General features: G+C 33.8%; 1 protein-coding gene across 3 annotated transcripts in view; it reads right to left on the minus strand.

The window, feature by feature from the left end:
* The window catches only part of KLHDC10 (kelch domain containing 10), a 56067-nt gene that overhangs the window by 25573 nt on the left and 12345 nt on the right, over positions 1-18149 (minus strand). Inside the window, exon 2 of one of the 3 annotated variants that reach the window (XM_063100050.1) lies at positions 3675-3761. The exons of the other annotated variants lie outside the window; for them this stretch is intronic. Coding sequence (XP_062956120.1) covers positions 3675-3761 — 87 coding nt within the window. The remainder of the gene's footprint in view (positions 1-3674; positions 3762-18149) is intronic. 3 annotated transcript variants of the gene reach the window in all.

The raw sequence follows: 18149 nt of genomic DNA on the forward strand, positions 1-18149 counted from the left end.
ATGAGAGGCTTGTAAGTGGCTATTTCAAAAATATAGATAAGTTAAAAAACAACAACAAAACTAATGAAACATTAAATGATAGCTCTCTCATCTTCTCAACAATTCTTTAGTTCACCTTCACCATCACCAGAGAAAAGCTGAAAATATACTAAAAATTTTGTCCCATCCTGTTCCCTAACAGCAGCCTCTTTAATAATTCATTTCAACTCAAATACATGATAAACCTACTACATGCACTGTGTGTGCTACAAACTAGAGATAAAGAAATGAAAGGCACTGGCCCACTGGCCCTGCCCTTACAGAGCTTACAGTCTAACGGGAGGCACGGACAAGTAAACAAACTACTATAATTCAGTGCGATAAATACTATGATACAGGTAGGTACTCACAGGATGCCATCAGAACAAAGAAGGGACATGCCTGCCAAGGAAGTTTCCCTGGAAATAACACTGAGTGTTAAAGGGTCAAAGAGGAAACAGGCCTACCAAAGAGATTTTTTCCTGGAAATAACTTTTAGACTAAGTGTAAAGGATATGCTATTATTGGTTTGGAGAGATTCAGCTGAATTCATCATCTTTTCCTAAAACCTGTCCTTCCGATCCACCTGTATAACACCTGGTGAAGAGTACTATGGTCTACACAGAAAGCTGGAAGTCATGTTTGACTCCTCCCTTGTCCTCTTCAATTAGTCAACCAAGTCTCATCTAATTCCACTTCCTTATATTTCAAATCAATTCCCTATTCTTCATTCTTACTCCAACTACCTTAATTTCAGTCTCCATTTCTTACCTTGATATCTGTAATAAATTTCATAACTTTTCTTTAAATTAAATCTCTTCACTAGCTAAAAAACCAAATCTGATCCTGAAAACTCCCCTGGGGTGGTACCCCACTTAACCTGGGCCCTCTCCAGCTTCTTCTGTCTGCCCTTGCTACAGTTTGAATGTATCCCCCAAAGTTCATATGTTTGGAAACTTAATCCCCATTGCAACAGTGTCGAGAAGTGCAACCTTTAACAGGCATTTGGGTCCTCATGAGCCCTCATAAATGGATTAATGCTGTTATTGTGTGAGTGGGTTAGTTATTGTGGGAGTGAGTTTCTGATAAACAGCTGAACCCAGCCCTTTCCTCTCTTTCTCTCTCACTCGCTCTCTCTTATGCTCTCTTGCCCTTCCACCTTCCACCATGGGATGATGCAGCAAGAAGGCCCTCACCAGATGTTGGTACCTTGATATTGGACTTCCCAGCCTCCAGAAGTGTGAGAAATATAAATTTCTTTTCTTTATAAACTACCTAGTCCATGACATTTTCCTAAATGGCTTTACTCAAGCTGCCTGGTCCCCATGGTTTGAGAGGTCCCAACCCTCCCATGCTACACCTATTCAGCTTTGAGCATATCTCTTCTGAAAGTCACCCTGACAGCCACTCCTCTACCACCCTCCTCCTCCCAAGCTTAGTCAGGTACCTCCCTGGGCTCCCATGCCATACTACTTCAACAGGATACTTATCACAAAGAATTATGCTCAAATTATTCTGTAATTGTTTACCTGATTCTCTATTACCTAGATCATCAAGCTAGCACAGTGCCTGGTACATAGGAAGCAATCAAGAAATACTGAAAGAATGAAAGAATGAACGAACGAACAAATGAAGATAGTGAAGCCCGTGAAAGCTGATGAGACAACCAAAGGAGATAATGGAGAGAAGGACAGAACATTGGAGCAAAATCCACCTTTAGTGGGTAGGAAGAAAGAAGCTAGCGAAGGAAACAATAAACAATCAAAGAAGTAGGAAGAAAACAACTAGGATTGTACAATAATGCAACCTAAAAAAAGAGAAAAATATAAGAAGGTGCAGGTGGTCAACAGCATCAAACACTACCAACAGGTCAAAGAAGGTGAGAACTATGATGAGGCCAATGATTTAGAGAAGGTCACTAGCGATCTTGATATTGCTAATGTTGCGTTTACTGCCACTTCACTTCTCATCACTATCAGAGACCATTTTTCTCAGCCATTGTATGAGGCAATTTAGGGCTTAAAAATAACCAGTGGTTCGAAACTTACCTGTGCAATCTTTTTTTCCAAGATTAAAAAATTGAAAAACAGAGAATATACAAGAGAAAATAAAATCCCACCATCCAGATATAACCAGTTATTTCATTATTTCCTTTGGTTTTTTTTGTGTGTATATTTTTATATAATTGTTATATTGAATTCTATATCCTAATTAAATAATTTCTTAATTATGCTTGCTAAATATAAGCATAATTAATTATAATAAAATAATTTTAATAATATAACTTAATAGTAAAGCTTAATTTATGCTTTTTCAGCCCAAAGATTTCTCACTGTAAATCAATAAATTAGCATTCTATTTTATAAATTTAAAAAAAAAAAATGTTAAAGAATTAGACACGCCTGCTTGGTCACATGTGCACATGGTTCTTCTGTCACATAATACTAAAATTACCTCTTAATTTTTATCAATAAAATTATTTATACTAAAAGGTAGCATACGACCCTAAGTATCTTATCTTGACCCATTTAGGCTTGATTTTATTCTTTTCAGGCTCTGGAGCTTGGCAGCTAAAAATAGGTTGGGCGCTAGATATAGAAACATCTATCGCAGCTGCAGGATTTTTTCCTACTTATTTTTTTGTTTTGTTTTTTAATCTCTTCAGTTAAAATTAGATATACTGGCTTATAAATAATTTAATAAGCCTAAATTACAACATTAAGCATGCTTGTCTGACAATCTGTTATATCTAGAAAAATAGTGTGAACCAGAGTTTTCAACTCTCTTCTGAGATTTTTTTTTAGTACAGAGTATGTCTTAGTGGGAAAAAAAAGAAGTAGAAAGAATGCAACATTTCTAAAAGTAAGAATTGCTAGGTCAAAGGGTATGAACATCTTGAAGGTTTTTGATACATATCACCAAGCTGGATCCAGAAAGGCTGTATAAAATTTACACTTCCTTCAATATATGAGCTTCATTCTCCCATACCCTTGCCAACACTGGGTATTCTTATTTTTAGTTTTTGCCTACCTAACAGGTGAAAATATCTTATTGTTTTGTTATGTTTATAACAACAGTGAAAATAAGTATCTGTTCATATTTATTGACATTTAAAAAATTGATGATTCATATCCTTTTACATATTGTTCTACAGGGTATTTGCCTTTAACCTATCAATTTATAAGAGCTCTTTATATATTCATATTAACCATTTGTTACAAATATTTTCCCCTATTTATTTTTTATTTATGGTATTTGACAAAAGAGGTTTTTTATTTTATGCCATCACATGAATTAATCTTTAATTTCTTTCTTAGAATCATATTTAGAAAATTATTTCCCATACCCATATTTTAGAAATTATTCACTCAAAGTTATTTCTAATGTGGTTACAATGAAACACCACTGATAGCACTGAGATAATTTATTTCTACTATCTAATATACATTAAGTGATTCTAACTCCCCAAAACTTATAATTACAATTCCAACAGTGGCCGATATAAAACATAAGTTTAAAATTAAGTTCTAGACTTTCTCACTCCAATTTTAGCTGTTTAGACAATTTTTAAAAACCAGAGTTTTGAGTTTAGAAAATTCATTCAAAATTCCCTTTAACCCATATGAAGCACAGATCTCTTGCTAGTTATCACCCACCTCTCAAAAACCTGTTAGGGATCCTTATGATGGGACAGGACTGAATGAAGCGCCTCCTAACTGGGTCCCATCGTATTTTCTTCTTACCTGTTACCACAATTATCAGCAATAAGTCAGACACATACAACACATGGCAAATAATACATAGTTACTGTAGTTATAAAGACAGAAAAACAGGAAACAAAACAATACTTGAATACAGAAAGAAAGTGATGTAAAGTAGCATTTAACTCTGTTTTGGAGGTCAAAATTAAAGCAATATATAAGCAGTGATGAAGGTTTTCAACTCTTATCCCCAAAAGAATACAAACAATTGTGTGCACCTTTTTTTGGAATACTAGTTCAATACTATGTGCACTCAATAATCACCAATGCCATCTTGTGGCAAAAATTCACCAGGAATGTTACAAACAAATTAGAAATGATGACATTTTTAAGTCAGTGAATATCAAAAAAGGAGCACTGAAACTAATTGGGCATAAGATAGGCTTCTGTTCCCTTCAAGATTTGGTATTCTTTCATTAATTATATGATTAAGAGGATAAAGCAATGCGCACCATTCTTTAAATATGAAATAAGCTCGTTTTACTATAATTAAAATTTATAACAGCAATCAAATAAAACAAACATTTACTATCTTGGCACTTCCATGAGGAGGAAGGGGCAAATTTATCTGCCTTCCCTGGAAGCAAATTAGCTCTACATTAACCCCAATTTAAACTTGTTTTCCTATGAAATAGAAGAAAAATGTAACGCATTTATGGAACTATTAAATGGGGTACTATTGTCTCTTCTCAAAGTTTTGATAGTTCTCAAAGATAGCTCTTACAATTAAAAAAATTAACATTTGTATAATGTTTAAAGTTTACAAAGAGCTTCCACATATATTACCTCATATGATTCTCACAACAATCATGTATTGATCCAACATTTTATTAAGCATCTGCTATTCCTGGAGCCCCAGGCTAAGACCTAGGGTTGCAAAAAAACGATATGACTCCTACCCTTAAGAGTTCGTGGTCTTGTGAGGAAGGCAGATGTGTAAACAAATAATTACATTACAGTGAAGTAATTGCTGTAACAGTAGCTATAAAAACCCTTCAAAGAAGATATCATAATTTTACAAATAAAAAAGCTAAAGAAAAATTAAATTACTTAATGCCACATCCAGGATTCAGGCCCTGGCTTTTGACTCTAAAACCTGCCTTCCTTCTACTACACCACACTTACCCTGTCTCAAATTCCCTAGAAAGAGAATAGTCTGTATATTCAGATGTCCATCAGCAAGATCTAGTTTGCTTACTACAGAACTTGTCCATAGAAATACACAAATTCTGTGTAATGAAATTAGCATTACCTATACATGTATACTTAATATTGTAGAGAGGACAGACTCGTGGGCAAAGGGAAGAATTATTTATCTTGCAAAAGGGTTTTTCTTTTTATCCTCTAAGTCCTTTAAATCAGTGGTTCTAAAATGTTGGTCTACAGTACACTGCTAGGCCAAGGTAAAGATTTATCAGTCTGACACAAAATGAGAAAAATATGGACAAGGGAGTAAGTTTTCCAAAAAGCTAAAATGTTCCATTTAAAGGTCTGCACATTTTTCAAAGATTAGAAGATTTTTGTTGTTAAATCTTCTTTATGAAATGATAGGAAATGGTAGTCAGTTTTGTTTTTAATATCCTTTCTTAGAAAAATAGAAAATTTGCAAGCCTATGTCTACCCTAAAAAATACATATTTTTAAAATTTACAGGTTTATGACATCCAAAAGTCTGGAGAACCACTGTTTTAAACAAATACGATATGTGTTGATGACTCCTGAGTCCAACACTGCCAAAGGATACATAAGATGTATAAGAAACTTCCCTTGCCCTCAAGAAGTTTATATTCTAATTAGGGAGACCAGACAGACACATAAAACAATCAGATAGCAATACAAGACAGAATATAACAAGTGATTAGCTTAAAATTTGACATTTTTATGTATCAGAAGCATTAAAACGTACATACCCTTTGACCCAGCTATTCCACTTCTAGGAATCTATTCCTAAAGAAACAATCATAGATGCATGGAAAGATGTATGGACAAAGATATTAACTGCGGTATTATTTATAATGGCAAAATTAGAAACATTTTCAATGTCCAATGATAGGGAGATGGTTAAGTAAGTATGCTAATAAACATACTTAAATATGTTCATACTTAAATATGTTCACACCACTAAAAAGTATATACAAGACTATTAACATGACAAAAACATTCACAATATATTGCAAATGAAAAATGCAAGGTACAAAATAGTATTAGAGAATGATACAATTTTAGTAAAGAAAAAAGTGTTTGTACATATTCATGAAAAATACAGAAAGGATATACATCAGATTTTAATTGTGGTTATCTTTGGGTGGTTATCATAAGTGATTTTTGTTTTTTCCCCTTTGTGCTGGTCTTTAGTTTCCAAGCTCTCTCACTGAGTAGGCATTACTCTTGGAGTGGAAAAAAAATACCATATTACTTTAATATATATATATATAAGCTATGATTAAAAAATACTAGAAAGAAATAGACCAAATTGTTAACAGTGGTTATGATTGGGGTTGGGGTTATTACCCCTGTACTATTTTCTTTTTTTCTTTTTCTTTATTTTTTGGCAGCTGGCCAGTAAGGGGATCCGAACCCTTAACCTTGGTATTGTTAGCACCATGCTCTCTACCAAGCTAACCAGCCAGCCCAATATATTATTTTATAATGGAAAATATAAAACTACTTTAGAATAACACTGAGACAATAATATTGAAAATTAATGAACCAAAGTTGTAATCAAAAATCCTTTTTTATTTTTCTCAGGGATTCTATCAAACATCTTTGTCATGTTTCTCTTTCAGCAACCAATGTAACTCTGTCATAGGCACAAGCTAATGTTGACTGTATGAAGGTTATTCAGGCAGAGTAGGCACTGACTTCAGAACTCACGTTTAATTCCTTCACCCAAAGAGCAGGAAAAAAGAGAAACCAGCAACATATCAGTGTAACACCATCAGAAATGTATTTTATTTTAAATACATGTCTTTCCAATTTCATATAAACATATTCCTGGTCTTAATTTTTGTTCACTGAAGTTTTAATTTTTATATATTCAAACTGCCAATCTTCTTTAGTGATTGCTTCTACTCTTCAAAACAAAAACCATAATTTCTTCAATGATTTCATCAATTTTTGCTAGCTATTTAAATATTTTCTCCTTTTTACTAAATTTACTTCACTATAAATATAACAATCATTGACAGAACTAAGATGATAGGCCGAGCATACTGTGAGCAAGTTCACCTTCCCCCAAAGTCTCCCAGATAACACAAAAGCCATTTTTTTAAAAAAATCTATAATCAAAAGAAAGCAAGAAATGCCTTTAATGGATTAAAACTCTGAGGAATCACTGAAAGATGAAAGGCTGATAGAATCATTCTAAAGTAGGAAACCACAGCTCTGTAGACTTGGAGTAGAGGGCTAGCACAAGTGGTGGGAGCAGTTCTCAGGGTAAGCTAAGCCCAAAGGCAGAAGAAAGCAGGAAGGACTGAAATGATTTACAAAATTTACAGCATGACTGGTTGGTGGGTAGCAAAGGAGTTACACATCAGGTCAGCCCCTCCTACCCATTTACCACTTTAAGTCAATCATTATAGAATAGAGCTATTTGCTCCTAGATGGGAACAATGGAAACAAACAACAAAAGTATCACTCTCCAGTTAGAAATAATGAGTATGAACACTTAGATCAGAGAAACAGGACAGAGCCCTGTGTGGATATTAACACCCAGGCAGAAGAGGGGACAGTCACACTAAAGAACACTGACAACTGATACACTTTACCTCATTGCACATTTCATCCCTGCCCACAATCAGTAGAGAACTGCTGCAATAAATAGATGTAACAATCACAGGAAGGCTAACAAGGACTCTCAAGTAGAGATGAATGAGCAAAAAACCAAAACCCAAACATGAGAAAGTAGAAAGTATAAAAAAAGTTAAGATACAAAAGAGAATTGAGCAATCTCTATCAAAATTCTGACTTTTTTTTTTTCGTTTTTTCAGAAAAGTACAAGCTAATCCTAAACTTCATATGGAAATTCAAGGAACCTGGAATACCAAAACAATCTTGAAAAAGAACTAAGTTGGAAGACTCACACTTCCTGACTTCAAATCTTACTGCAAAGATACAGTATTCAAAACAGTGTGATGCTGGCATAAGGATGGACATATAGATCAATGGAATGGAATCAAGATTCCAAAAGTAAACCCAAACATCTATCGTCAATTGATTTTTGACAAGGGTGACAAGACTATTCAGTAGGGAATGAACAGTCTTTTCAACAAATAAATGATCCTGGGATAACTGAATGTGCTTTTAAACCTAAAATTCTGTACCTACTGAAACTCTTGTTCAAGTATAAGAATGAAATAAAGACATTTTTGGATGTGAAGAATACAAAAAGTTTGCTTCCCTCAGACTTCTGATGAAAGAATTACTCAAAGATATATATCTGGAATAAAAAAAATTTAATCCAAGAATAACAAACAAGGCACAAGAGAAGAGTAAGCAGAGAAACCAGTAAAACCTTTAAGTCTAAATAAGCACCGAAACACAAAATCTTACTAACATTCCAAACTACAATCTCAGATGCTATCAACAGGAATAACTGTAGGGGTAGAAAGTGGGGTTAGATAAAGGGAAAGCAGAAAAATATCTTTATCTAATCCAGAAGTATATAGAAAGTGATTAACATAGCCATCAATAGAAAAATATAAATTTAAGTATTGCATGAAATATTTAAGAATACTAGATAGCTTCACTGGTAAATTCCTCCAAACATGTAAGAAAGAAATAATATCTATCCTACACAAACACTTTCAAAGAATAAAGAAACTTATTTATGAGACTACCATAACTCTGATATCAAACCTGATAAAAACATTAAAAATAATTATAGGTCAACATCCCTTATAAATATAAGCACAAAAATCCTAAACAAAACATTAGTAAATATAATCAAAGTTATATAAAAAGTATAATATGTCATGACCAAGTAAAATTCATTCTAAGAATGTAAGGCTAATTTAACATTCAAAAATCCATCTGTATAATTCACCACACTAACCAAATAAGGAGAAAAACTATATGATCATCTCAATAAATGAAAAAAAAAAAAAAAGCATTTGTAAGAGTCAATACCAAGTAAACTAGGGAATAAACTTCTTCAACGTGGTGAAAGATATCTTCAGTAAACCTATAGCCAACACTATACCTAAAGGAGCATATTGAACACTTTCACTGGAGATCAAAAGCCAGATAAGAATCTTCAATACTTCCACTTCTCTCCAAAACTCTACTGGAAGTTCAAGCTAGGGTAATAAGGCAAGAAAAACAAAATAAAGGTTGAAAAGGAGTATGTAAAACTGTCTTTTATTTACAAATGACATGATTGCATAAGTAGAAAATCCAAAAGAATCTACAAATAATTAGAAGAAGTGACTTTAGCAAGGTTGTTGGATATAAGGTTACTATACCAAAAAAACTTGTATTTCTCTAAACTAACAAGAATTATAAAATGAAAATTTTAAATGCCATTTATAACAGCATCAAAAGTCATCAAATAGTAAAAAGTATCATATAATATCTATGAATAAATCTAACAAATACTGGCTGGCCAGTTAGCTTACTTTGGGGAGTGTGGTGCTGGTAACAACAAGGTCACAGGTTTGGATCACCATACCAGCCAGGCACCAAAAGAAAAAAAAGAAAAAAAAAAAAAAAAACAATGTGTAAAACCTCTACACTGAAAATTGTAAAACCTTGTTTAGAGAAAATTCAAGACCTAAATAAATGGTGCCTCTCCACAGAGGGAAAGAGATCAATCTCCTCTTGCCTTATAAGGCCCATTCTCTCAGCCTCTAAAATTCTATAACTAGTTGACTTTGCAATCATCCTTCCCACACAGTTGAACTTTTATGATAATATCCTTAGGGTTGAACTTTTATGATAATATTCTTACAGCAATTACTGTCTTTGTTCACAGATGAGCCCATCTGTTCTTCAATATACATTCATTCTATATTGAATGCCCATTATGTGCAAAGCACAATAGTGCCTTTGGATATAACGCAAGATGGCTCTGGTTTGTAGACGGTACTGATGCTAATATTCAAAAAGGCTAATGCTATTTGGGGCCAACTGCTAAGTCAAATTGATATAAAGTCACCAAAGTTCTCATTCTATGGGAACCTGAAGACACATAAAAGAAGACAGTTCTGATTTTCTCAAAATCAGAAAGACTACTTAATACTTGTTGCCCAAAAAACCTGGTTTAGGGGGTTTTATAAAAATCAATTATGCACTACACACCTTTCAGAATGGGTAAAATTAAAAAACAGTGATAACACCAAATGTTGGTGAAGATGCAGAGAAACTGGATCACTTATACATTGCTAGTAGGAATATAAAATGGTACAACCACTCTGAAAGAGAGTATGGCAGTTGCCTATAAAACTAAACATGTGCTTACCATACAACTCAGCAACATTCTTGGGCATTTATCCCAGAACCCAGGGCATTTATCACACAAAAACCTATACACAAATGTTCATAACAGCTTTATTCATAATAGCCAAAACATGCAAACAACCCCAACTGTACTTCAATGAATGAATGGTTAAACAAACTGTGGTACATCCATGAACTACTGACATGTGCAACAACCTTGATGACTCTTAAAGGAATTATACTGAATGAAAAAAGCCAGTGTCCAAAGGTTACATATTGTATGATTTTATTTATACAACCTTATTGAAATGACAAAATTATAGAGATGGAGAACAGATTATTGGTTTTGCCAGGAGTCTGCCTGGGAAGGTGACTATAGCTATAAAAGGGTAACATGAGGGAAGATGAAACTGTTCTGTAGCTCAGCGGTGGTAGTCACACAAATCTATACATGTGATAAAACTGTACAGAACTCAATACATACAGATATACAGACACACAAGACACAAATGAGTGCATATAAAACTGATTGAAATCTGAGTAAGGTCAATGGAGTGTAGCAATGTTAATTTCTTGCTTGTGTTATTGTACAATAGTAACAAGATGTTATCATTCTGGGAAACAGGTGAACAGTACAGTACTCCCCCCATTATCTGCAGTTTTGCTTTCTGTCGTTTATTACCTGTAGTCAAACTGTGGTCTGAAAATATTTAAAAATTTGAGAGAGATCACATTCACATAACTTTTGTTGTTATAATTGTTCTACTTTATTATTATTATTGTTAATCTCCTACTGTGCCTAATTTATAAATTAAATTTTTATCATAGGTACGTATGTATAGGAGAAAATATGGTATATATAGGGTTCAGTACTACCTGTGGTTTAGGCATCCACCAGAGGTCTTGGAATGTATCTCCCTCAGATAAGGTGGACTATCATATATGAATCTCTCTGTATTATTTCTTTTTTTTTTTTTTTTTCTTTTTTCGTGACCGGCACTCAGCCAGTGAGTGTACCGGCCATTCCTATATAGGATCCGAACCCGCGGCCGCTGGGAGCGTCGCCGCGCTCCCAGCGCAGCACCCTCCCGAGTGCGCCACAGGCTCGGCCCTCTGTATTATTTCTTAAAACTGCATGTGCATCTACAATTACCTCAAAGAAAAAAGTATAAAAATTAAAAACAAAAATAAAGGAAAAAATCTGATAATGCTGATATGGGGAAGATTACATTAAAAAATGATGTAAAACAATTATAAATATTTTAATAATTAGAACTATTGATAGACAACATGACCTAAGAGTCTGATTTAGGTGGGTATGCCATGTGTACAGTCCTACTGCTTTATACAATTCAGTAATTTTAAAGAATTTCAGAAGAGAAGCAAATTAGTACTGCATTCAGAATTACTGCACAGTTGTACAGACTGCTTACTGTATAAGAGCTCCAGGCCAAGTGTCTAAGTGGGGGCTAAAATCCAACCTTCACTCTACTCCCCAATGCACCCACGAGACAATGTCTATATGGAAGAGGCATCTTTCTTAAATTTCACAATGGCACACTTTGGGCTAGCAGTGACTCACTTGTTAAGTAAATGACTTTCTTTTAAATTCAGGAGAATCAACATTTATTAAGTATCTACTGTATGTCTAGCACCTATCCTCATTTTTAAATTTCTACCTTTTGCCTTTCAAAACAAGAAAATCTGAACCCATATCTTAGTTCTGTTGGGCTGCTTTTGTGTAGATTATTCCTTAGGAGGCTTCCGTTCCATCTCCAATCCTTTTTGAAACAAAGTGGTGTACAAATAAATTGAAACCAAAATATAAAGTATGGTGCTATATTGTACTATGTTATGGTTTGATTAGTCATGGCATTTTATATATATATATAGAAACAATTACATACCTTAATAATAATGTTATAAGAATTCAACTCATTTCATCTTCTCCACAACTCCATGAGATACTATTATGATTCCCAATTTACAGATGAGGAAACTAAGGCACAGAGAGACTGAGTAATGTGCACAAGGTCACTTAGCTAACAAGTGAAAAATCTGGAATTCAAACCCATGCCTTTTGGATCCAAATCACTTTTAACCACTACACAATAATGCTCTTAGTCACAATTCAGTTTGGCACCTAAAAAGGTACATCTAATAGAGACAGTTAATAAACACTTGGAAATGGAATGAATTAATGAGTTAATGAATACTAAAGCAGTGATTCTCAATAAGAAAGTTATGATCTCTCAAATCCCCGGAGAAGTTGCTCTACTCTCCCAAGATTCTGGTATTAACCCCATTATACTATTATATCACCACCTCATTGAGATTTGAAACCATGCCCGGGGGTCCTAGGCAGGAGCCAAGGGCCACCCCCTCCACCCAGAAGCAGGCAAGGAACACGCCGAAAACACCACTTCCGCATGGGTGGCCCACCACAGCAGTAGCCAGAGCCACTGTGCAAGCAGCCTGCCAGACACCTGACTGCAGTAACACAAGGAGAGTCACCAGCAGAGATCGGAAAAGGGAAACATCTCTCCCCTCAAAGCCCACTCCAGCATAATAGAAGAAGCAACTGCTCTACCATGCCCCTACTTTATTTCTGATTTTAATAATTTGTCTTCTTTCTTTTTTTCTTGGGTATTACATATGACCATGCAGAATTAAGTGTATATTTGAATAGAAAAAATATGCATTGTCCTACATTAGGTATGTGAGGGAGAGAGTACACAGTTATTTATGTTGATGACAGCACAATTTTGGGTTGCCAGTTCAGTGAATTTTATCATACTCCTCCACCTGATTTTGAAAAAATATTATTTGAACAGCAGATCTTCTGAACTTATTTGTTTTTGAAATTTGTATCTCTGCACTGTTAAAAAGTGTTTACCATTTAATAAAGCTTTACGTGACCTATTTTAAAAAAAAAGATTGAAAACCATAGTAAGTCATTGTAACTAAATGGAATAACTAATATTTTCCATTTCTTGTGTTTACTAGGAGTTAAAAAATGGTTAAAGAACAACTGTGCTGGCACTTGAACATGCACCCCAATGGGCCTTCAAGCTAGAGTGTGAGCAGCTGTTGATTACTTACTCACTTCTACTGTACTTCCCTAATACACACAGGATGTGTATGTTTAGTAAGTTACAATATGGAGGGCAAAGGCAACTATTTGCTCTCAGACATCAGACATATTATGTCCTCTGTCTTTAACCATACTCCATATATATTTATTTAGTTTAAACATTGTTTCCATATATACCTGTTTATAAGTCACTGCAATATTTCAGACACTAAGCGAGGAATAAATGGTAAATGAATGAAAATTGCTTGTTCTCGCCTTCTCTGTGGCTTGACATTTCTGTTGTCCATTAAAAGTCTCATGGTCATGACTGATTTACACTGCTTTCCCCTGGCATGCTGTATTTTTCTGTTTTCTTTCACTTCATTTTCTTGTCTCATCTGACGTTACTCTCAGACATTACTCTTTTGTAGAAAAAGGTAGGCTACCATAGAACTTCTATAAAAAATGAAGCAATCATAGTACATTGAGAGACATCTTCAAATCTTAAGCTGCTTTTTTGTCATTTTGGTTTGTATTATTAGTAATTCAAGTATCACTTTACTGGAAAACTAGGCTCACTGGTGGAGGAGTTGTTTTGGTGGGGAGAGGGGACACAGGAGGCTCACACTGTTCCAAAAGACAGATGTGATATCAAAACCATTCATCTTCATAAATAACGTAATTCTCAGCTGGACTCTCCTTCTTTAGAAATACCAAAAACAAAACAAGCTAAACATTTTATATATTTACATATATTAATCAAAAAGTATTATAATTCATAAACCTGTGCTGGAATAAAATATTAAATCTGAATCCAACAAACATAAAAATTCTGGGAACACTCTGATTTAAAACAGTATCACCACATTCTTAATGTTTATGAATGGCTGTCAAGACTTTGAAATAAATTTTGAAATAAAAAACTCCACCCATTTAGCCTGGTTTAATCTTTTGATAGGAAGAATTAAAATACACCATAAACCATACGTATACTAGATAGTCTCTAAAGCTCTAAAAATTCTACAATTCTCGATGGAATCAGAAATGCTTCCAAAACCTTAGAACTGTCTATTGCAATGGTTCTTGTGATGCGGGCTAGCTAGCTTGTTGAAAGCTTATTTTAAAAATAAATACATAAATACATAAATAAATAACTAATAATACTGTATTGTATAGTTCAAGACAGCCAGAAAAGAGGATCTTGAATGTTATAACCACAAAGAAATGATAAATGTGAAGGTGATAGATATGCTAACTATTCTGATTAGGTCATTACACAATATATGCATTATTGAAACAACAAACTGTACACCACAAACATGTACAATGAAAAAATTAATCAAAATAAAAAATAAATTTAAAAAAAGCTAAAAATAAAAAATTAAATTAAAACAAAAAACAGATTACCAGACCCACACGAGTAGAACTGGCATATTAACATCACAGAGAGGGGATAAGGTTCCACTGAGATTTTAAAAAATGAGTTTTGGCTCTCTTCTCAGAAAAATGTGCAAATAATCACAATTTGAGATGTGATATGAATACTTTGAAAACAATCCAGACTCATGAATTGATGGACTCCAGGTTAAAAAATAATAATAATAATTTAGATTCAGAATGTTATAATTGTTTTCAAAGGGGCAGTTCAATGGGGAAAAAAAAAAATTATTCCATATTCTACCAGAAGACTCAACTAGGAGAAACTCATAGAAGTTGCAGCTTAATTTAAGGCAACCCTTTGTAGTAATTAAAACCTACAAATAACCTAATAGCTCTCCCTACAAAGTAATGGGTAGCCCATTACTCTATTACCCTAAGAGGTTACAATAAGTAGACCTCTTTAAAATAGAGGTTAAAAAAAAAGAAAAGATCAGGGCTGTTGTAGAAAGGTTTGCTACAATGGGTAGAAGTACAGCAAGATGACTTCTAAGGTCTTTTTCATTTTTAACATTTTGTGATTCTAAGAAGTTTTAGAAGAGGGGGAAAAATGAAAGATGAAAGTTCATTTTAAAATCTTTTTTTTACTGCTTACAAGTTCTTTTCTGTGTTTGTAAGATTAAAAAACAAAAAACCTGCCTGCGTTTGTACTTATATGAATCTGTGTAAATGTGTCTATACTGAAATATAAATTATAGCCAGAGAATCTGTTTTTCTTAATTCAATATCACCTCCTTCCTTTTTGTCTCCAGCAAAACTTCATTTAAAAAAAATAACAAGAGTATGGAGTACAACCTACAACCCTAGAAAACAGCCCAAACAATTTCCTTAGTAACAACTAAATATCTGCATCCTAATTATACTGAAATAAAAATTTATAGTAATAACCCACTCAAGAGTCAGAATACATTATTTGGTCTTTTCTTGCTTCTGAATTTCTTGTACCCTAACTTGAGTATCCACAGAATAACCTTTCTTCCCAAAAACGTCCTTAAGAAAGAGAAAGACTATGTGCTAGGTGAGTGTAGATGTAGAAGACTAAATATGAAAAGCAGATGTTTAAATTAATTCATTTTTACAATGCCTGATGAACCAAAATTTTGCAACCTCCTCACTTTAAAGAACACCAGAGATGGGTAGTTCTTAAGAGCCACTTAGCCCTCACTATTTCTGCAAGTGAAACCAAGAAACTAAGCAAGAAAATCTGCAAATTCCAATAGGTAAATGACTGTATACAGAAATGTAATTTATTGCTTTTGCTACCTGTTCTGTTCCTTGATTAAAACTAGAAAAGTACTGAATTTAAGACACAATTGCTCTTTATGAACTCACTTTCTCTTCTCCCAGGTCACCATGTTCTGCTGGCAAATGCAATGCCTTCCAAGAAAATACCTAGACTTGGCCAAAGACAATAAAAGCTTATACCAATCACTCACAAATTTTTAAAACATAATGTTTTAAAAACCGTTTTAGAAAGTGTAATATTGAAAACCAAGCTATTTCATATAATTGATAAGAATCCTGTTATGCAAAAAACCAGAGATACAATAAAATATCATAAAGCAAAAATTGAAAAATGTCAAGTATGAATACTGCCAAAGTAGACATGATTTCTAGTACGACATCCACATGAAGCACTTTATTCAGAAATAACAGCTATTCTTTTCCACACAAAAAGAATTTCAAAAGATAACATTTCACAAGAACATTTGCATTAATGTATTTTTTTCTATAAATGCACAAATTTCAGACTTAAAATAACAATTGAGCATAAAACATTTTGATGTAGCTTTAATAAGTTATTATCTCCTTGAATGGTTTAATATATCTAGTTTGGACTACCTGTTAGAAACTTCATATTCCTGCACGTTTGCGTGTATGTGTGTGTTTTAAGGAATCTGTTGTAAGTGACACCAAGATATTTGTGGTTAGCATTTCATCAATTACACATCTGATTCAAATTAATTGAGTTAGTCTGTTGATGAAACCATATGGCAGCAGTAACCATGGGTAAAAAGGGAAATAACTCAAAGAAAAATCACTTTGAACTCCTAACACATTTTTTTGCTAATCATCACACTTCTATTTTCACTATAGATAATCCAGTGATCACATCTTAGATAAAGCTTGGAGCAAATGCACTGACATATCGCCAGTATAAAAGGGAAGGGCATGAGATTAGGCTAGATGCTAAATGCAGCAGAAAGCCACTGAAAGATTTTGTTCTGGGAAACAATATAACCATAGTTGTGCATTACGAAGATTAATTTTGCTTCCATATATGGGATGGATTAGGAAAGAAAGACTGGGAATGCAAAAAACATCATTAGTATGGTCTAGTTTAAGGCAATGAAGGCCTGAATTGTGGTAGTGACAGAAAGAACTAGGAAGGACAGGGAGCAGAGAAGAATGCACCACAGTGGTTAAGAGCATCCACCACACTGCCTGGGTCCAAATCATGGCTCTGTACCTTGCTAGTTATGTATGTCTGTCCTTGGACAAGGTCTTATCCTCTGTGCCTCGGCTTCCTTATTTATAAAAAAAGAGGACAACAATAGTATCTTCTCACTGGGTTATGAGTAAATGTTTACAAAAATGCCCAGCTAATATTATTATGAGGATAAAACATAAGGACTTCCCCATAGCTAGATGGGAAAGTTGAGTAAAATAAAAGGATAAATATAAGCGTGAGTTTTGAAGTGCTGTAACTTAAAGAAAACTTTAAAAACACAGACACTAAAGGGCAAGTGGGCAATATTTATCACTATGCATTATAGCAATGTTTTTAAATAGCAGAAACCAGAAACAATCTAAATATCCACCCGTTGGGTGGCTGGTAAATTATAGTACCTCCATACAATACAATATTTTCAGCCATGAAGAAGAATGAAATAAATCTAAATATGCTAACTGAGAATAATCCCCAAAATACATTTAAAATTTTTTTTTAAAAAGGTACAGAAAAGAATCCTTTATGTTGTACTCTAAATTGTTTAAAAATAAAAATAACAACATATCTATATGCATATCTAAGCAAGTTCTATTTCTGGAAAAGTAAACCAGAAACTCTAACAGATAATACCTCTGGTCAGAAAGCCTAGAGAACTAGGGATCTCAGGTGGAAGGGAGACTTATTTCCCCCTTGCATACTATTTGATTTTACCATGTTTATGTATTCTCAGTTTAAAAAATTAATAGAAAAAAAAAACTGGGGGTGGGGGGCCGGATAAGTTAAATAACAGGAAATCATACTGACATATTTAAGTAAGCATAACTTTTATGTGTTTCACAAGCTTGCCCAGTATAAATATTGGCAAAAGCCTAATGATACTGAGGAATCAAAAACACTAAAGATTTTCTTTTTTTAAAGTAGGGGATGTCCTTAAAAATAGTTCAGGGAAGGGCTAGCCAGTTAGCTCAGTTGAT

This window comes from Cynocephalus volans, chromosome 6, assembly GCF_027409185.1.
Source record: "Cynocephalus volans isolate mCynVol1 chromosome 6, mCynVol1.pri, whole genome shotgun sequence".
In the NCBI taxonomy this organism is placed as follows: Eukaryota; Metazoa; Chordata; class Mammalia; order Dermoptera; family Cynocephalidae; genus Cynocephalus; species Cynocephalus volans.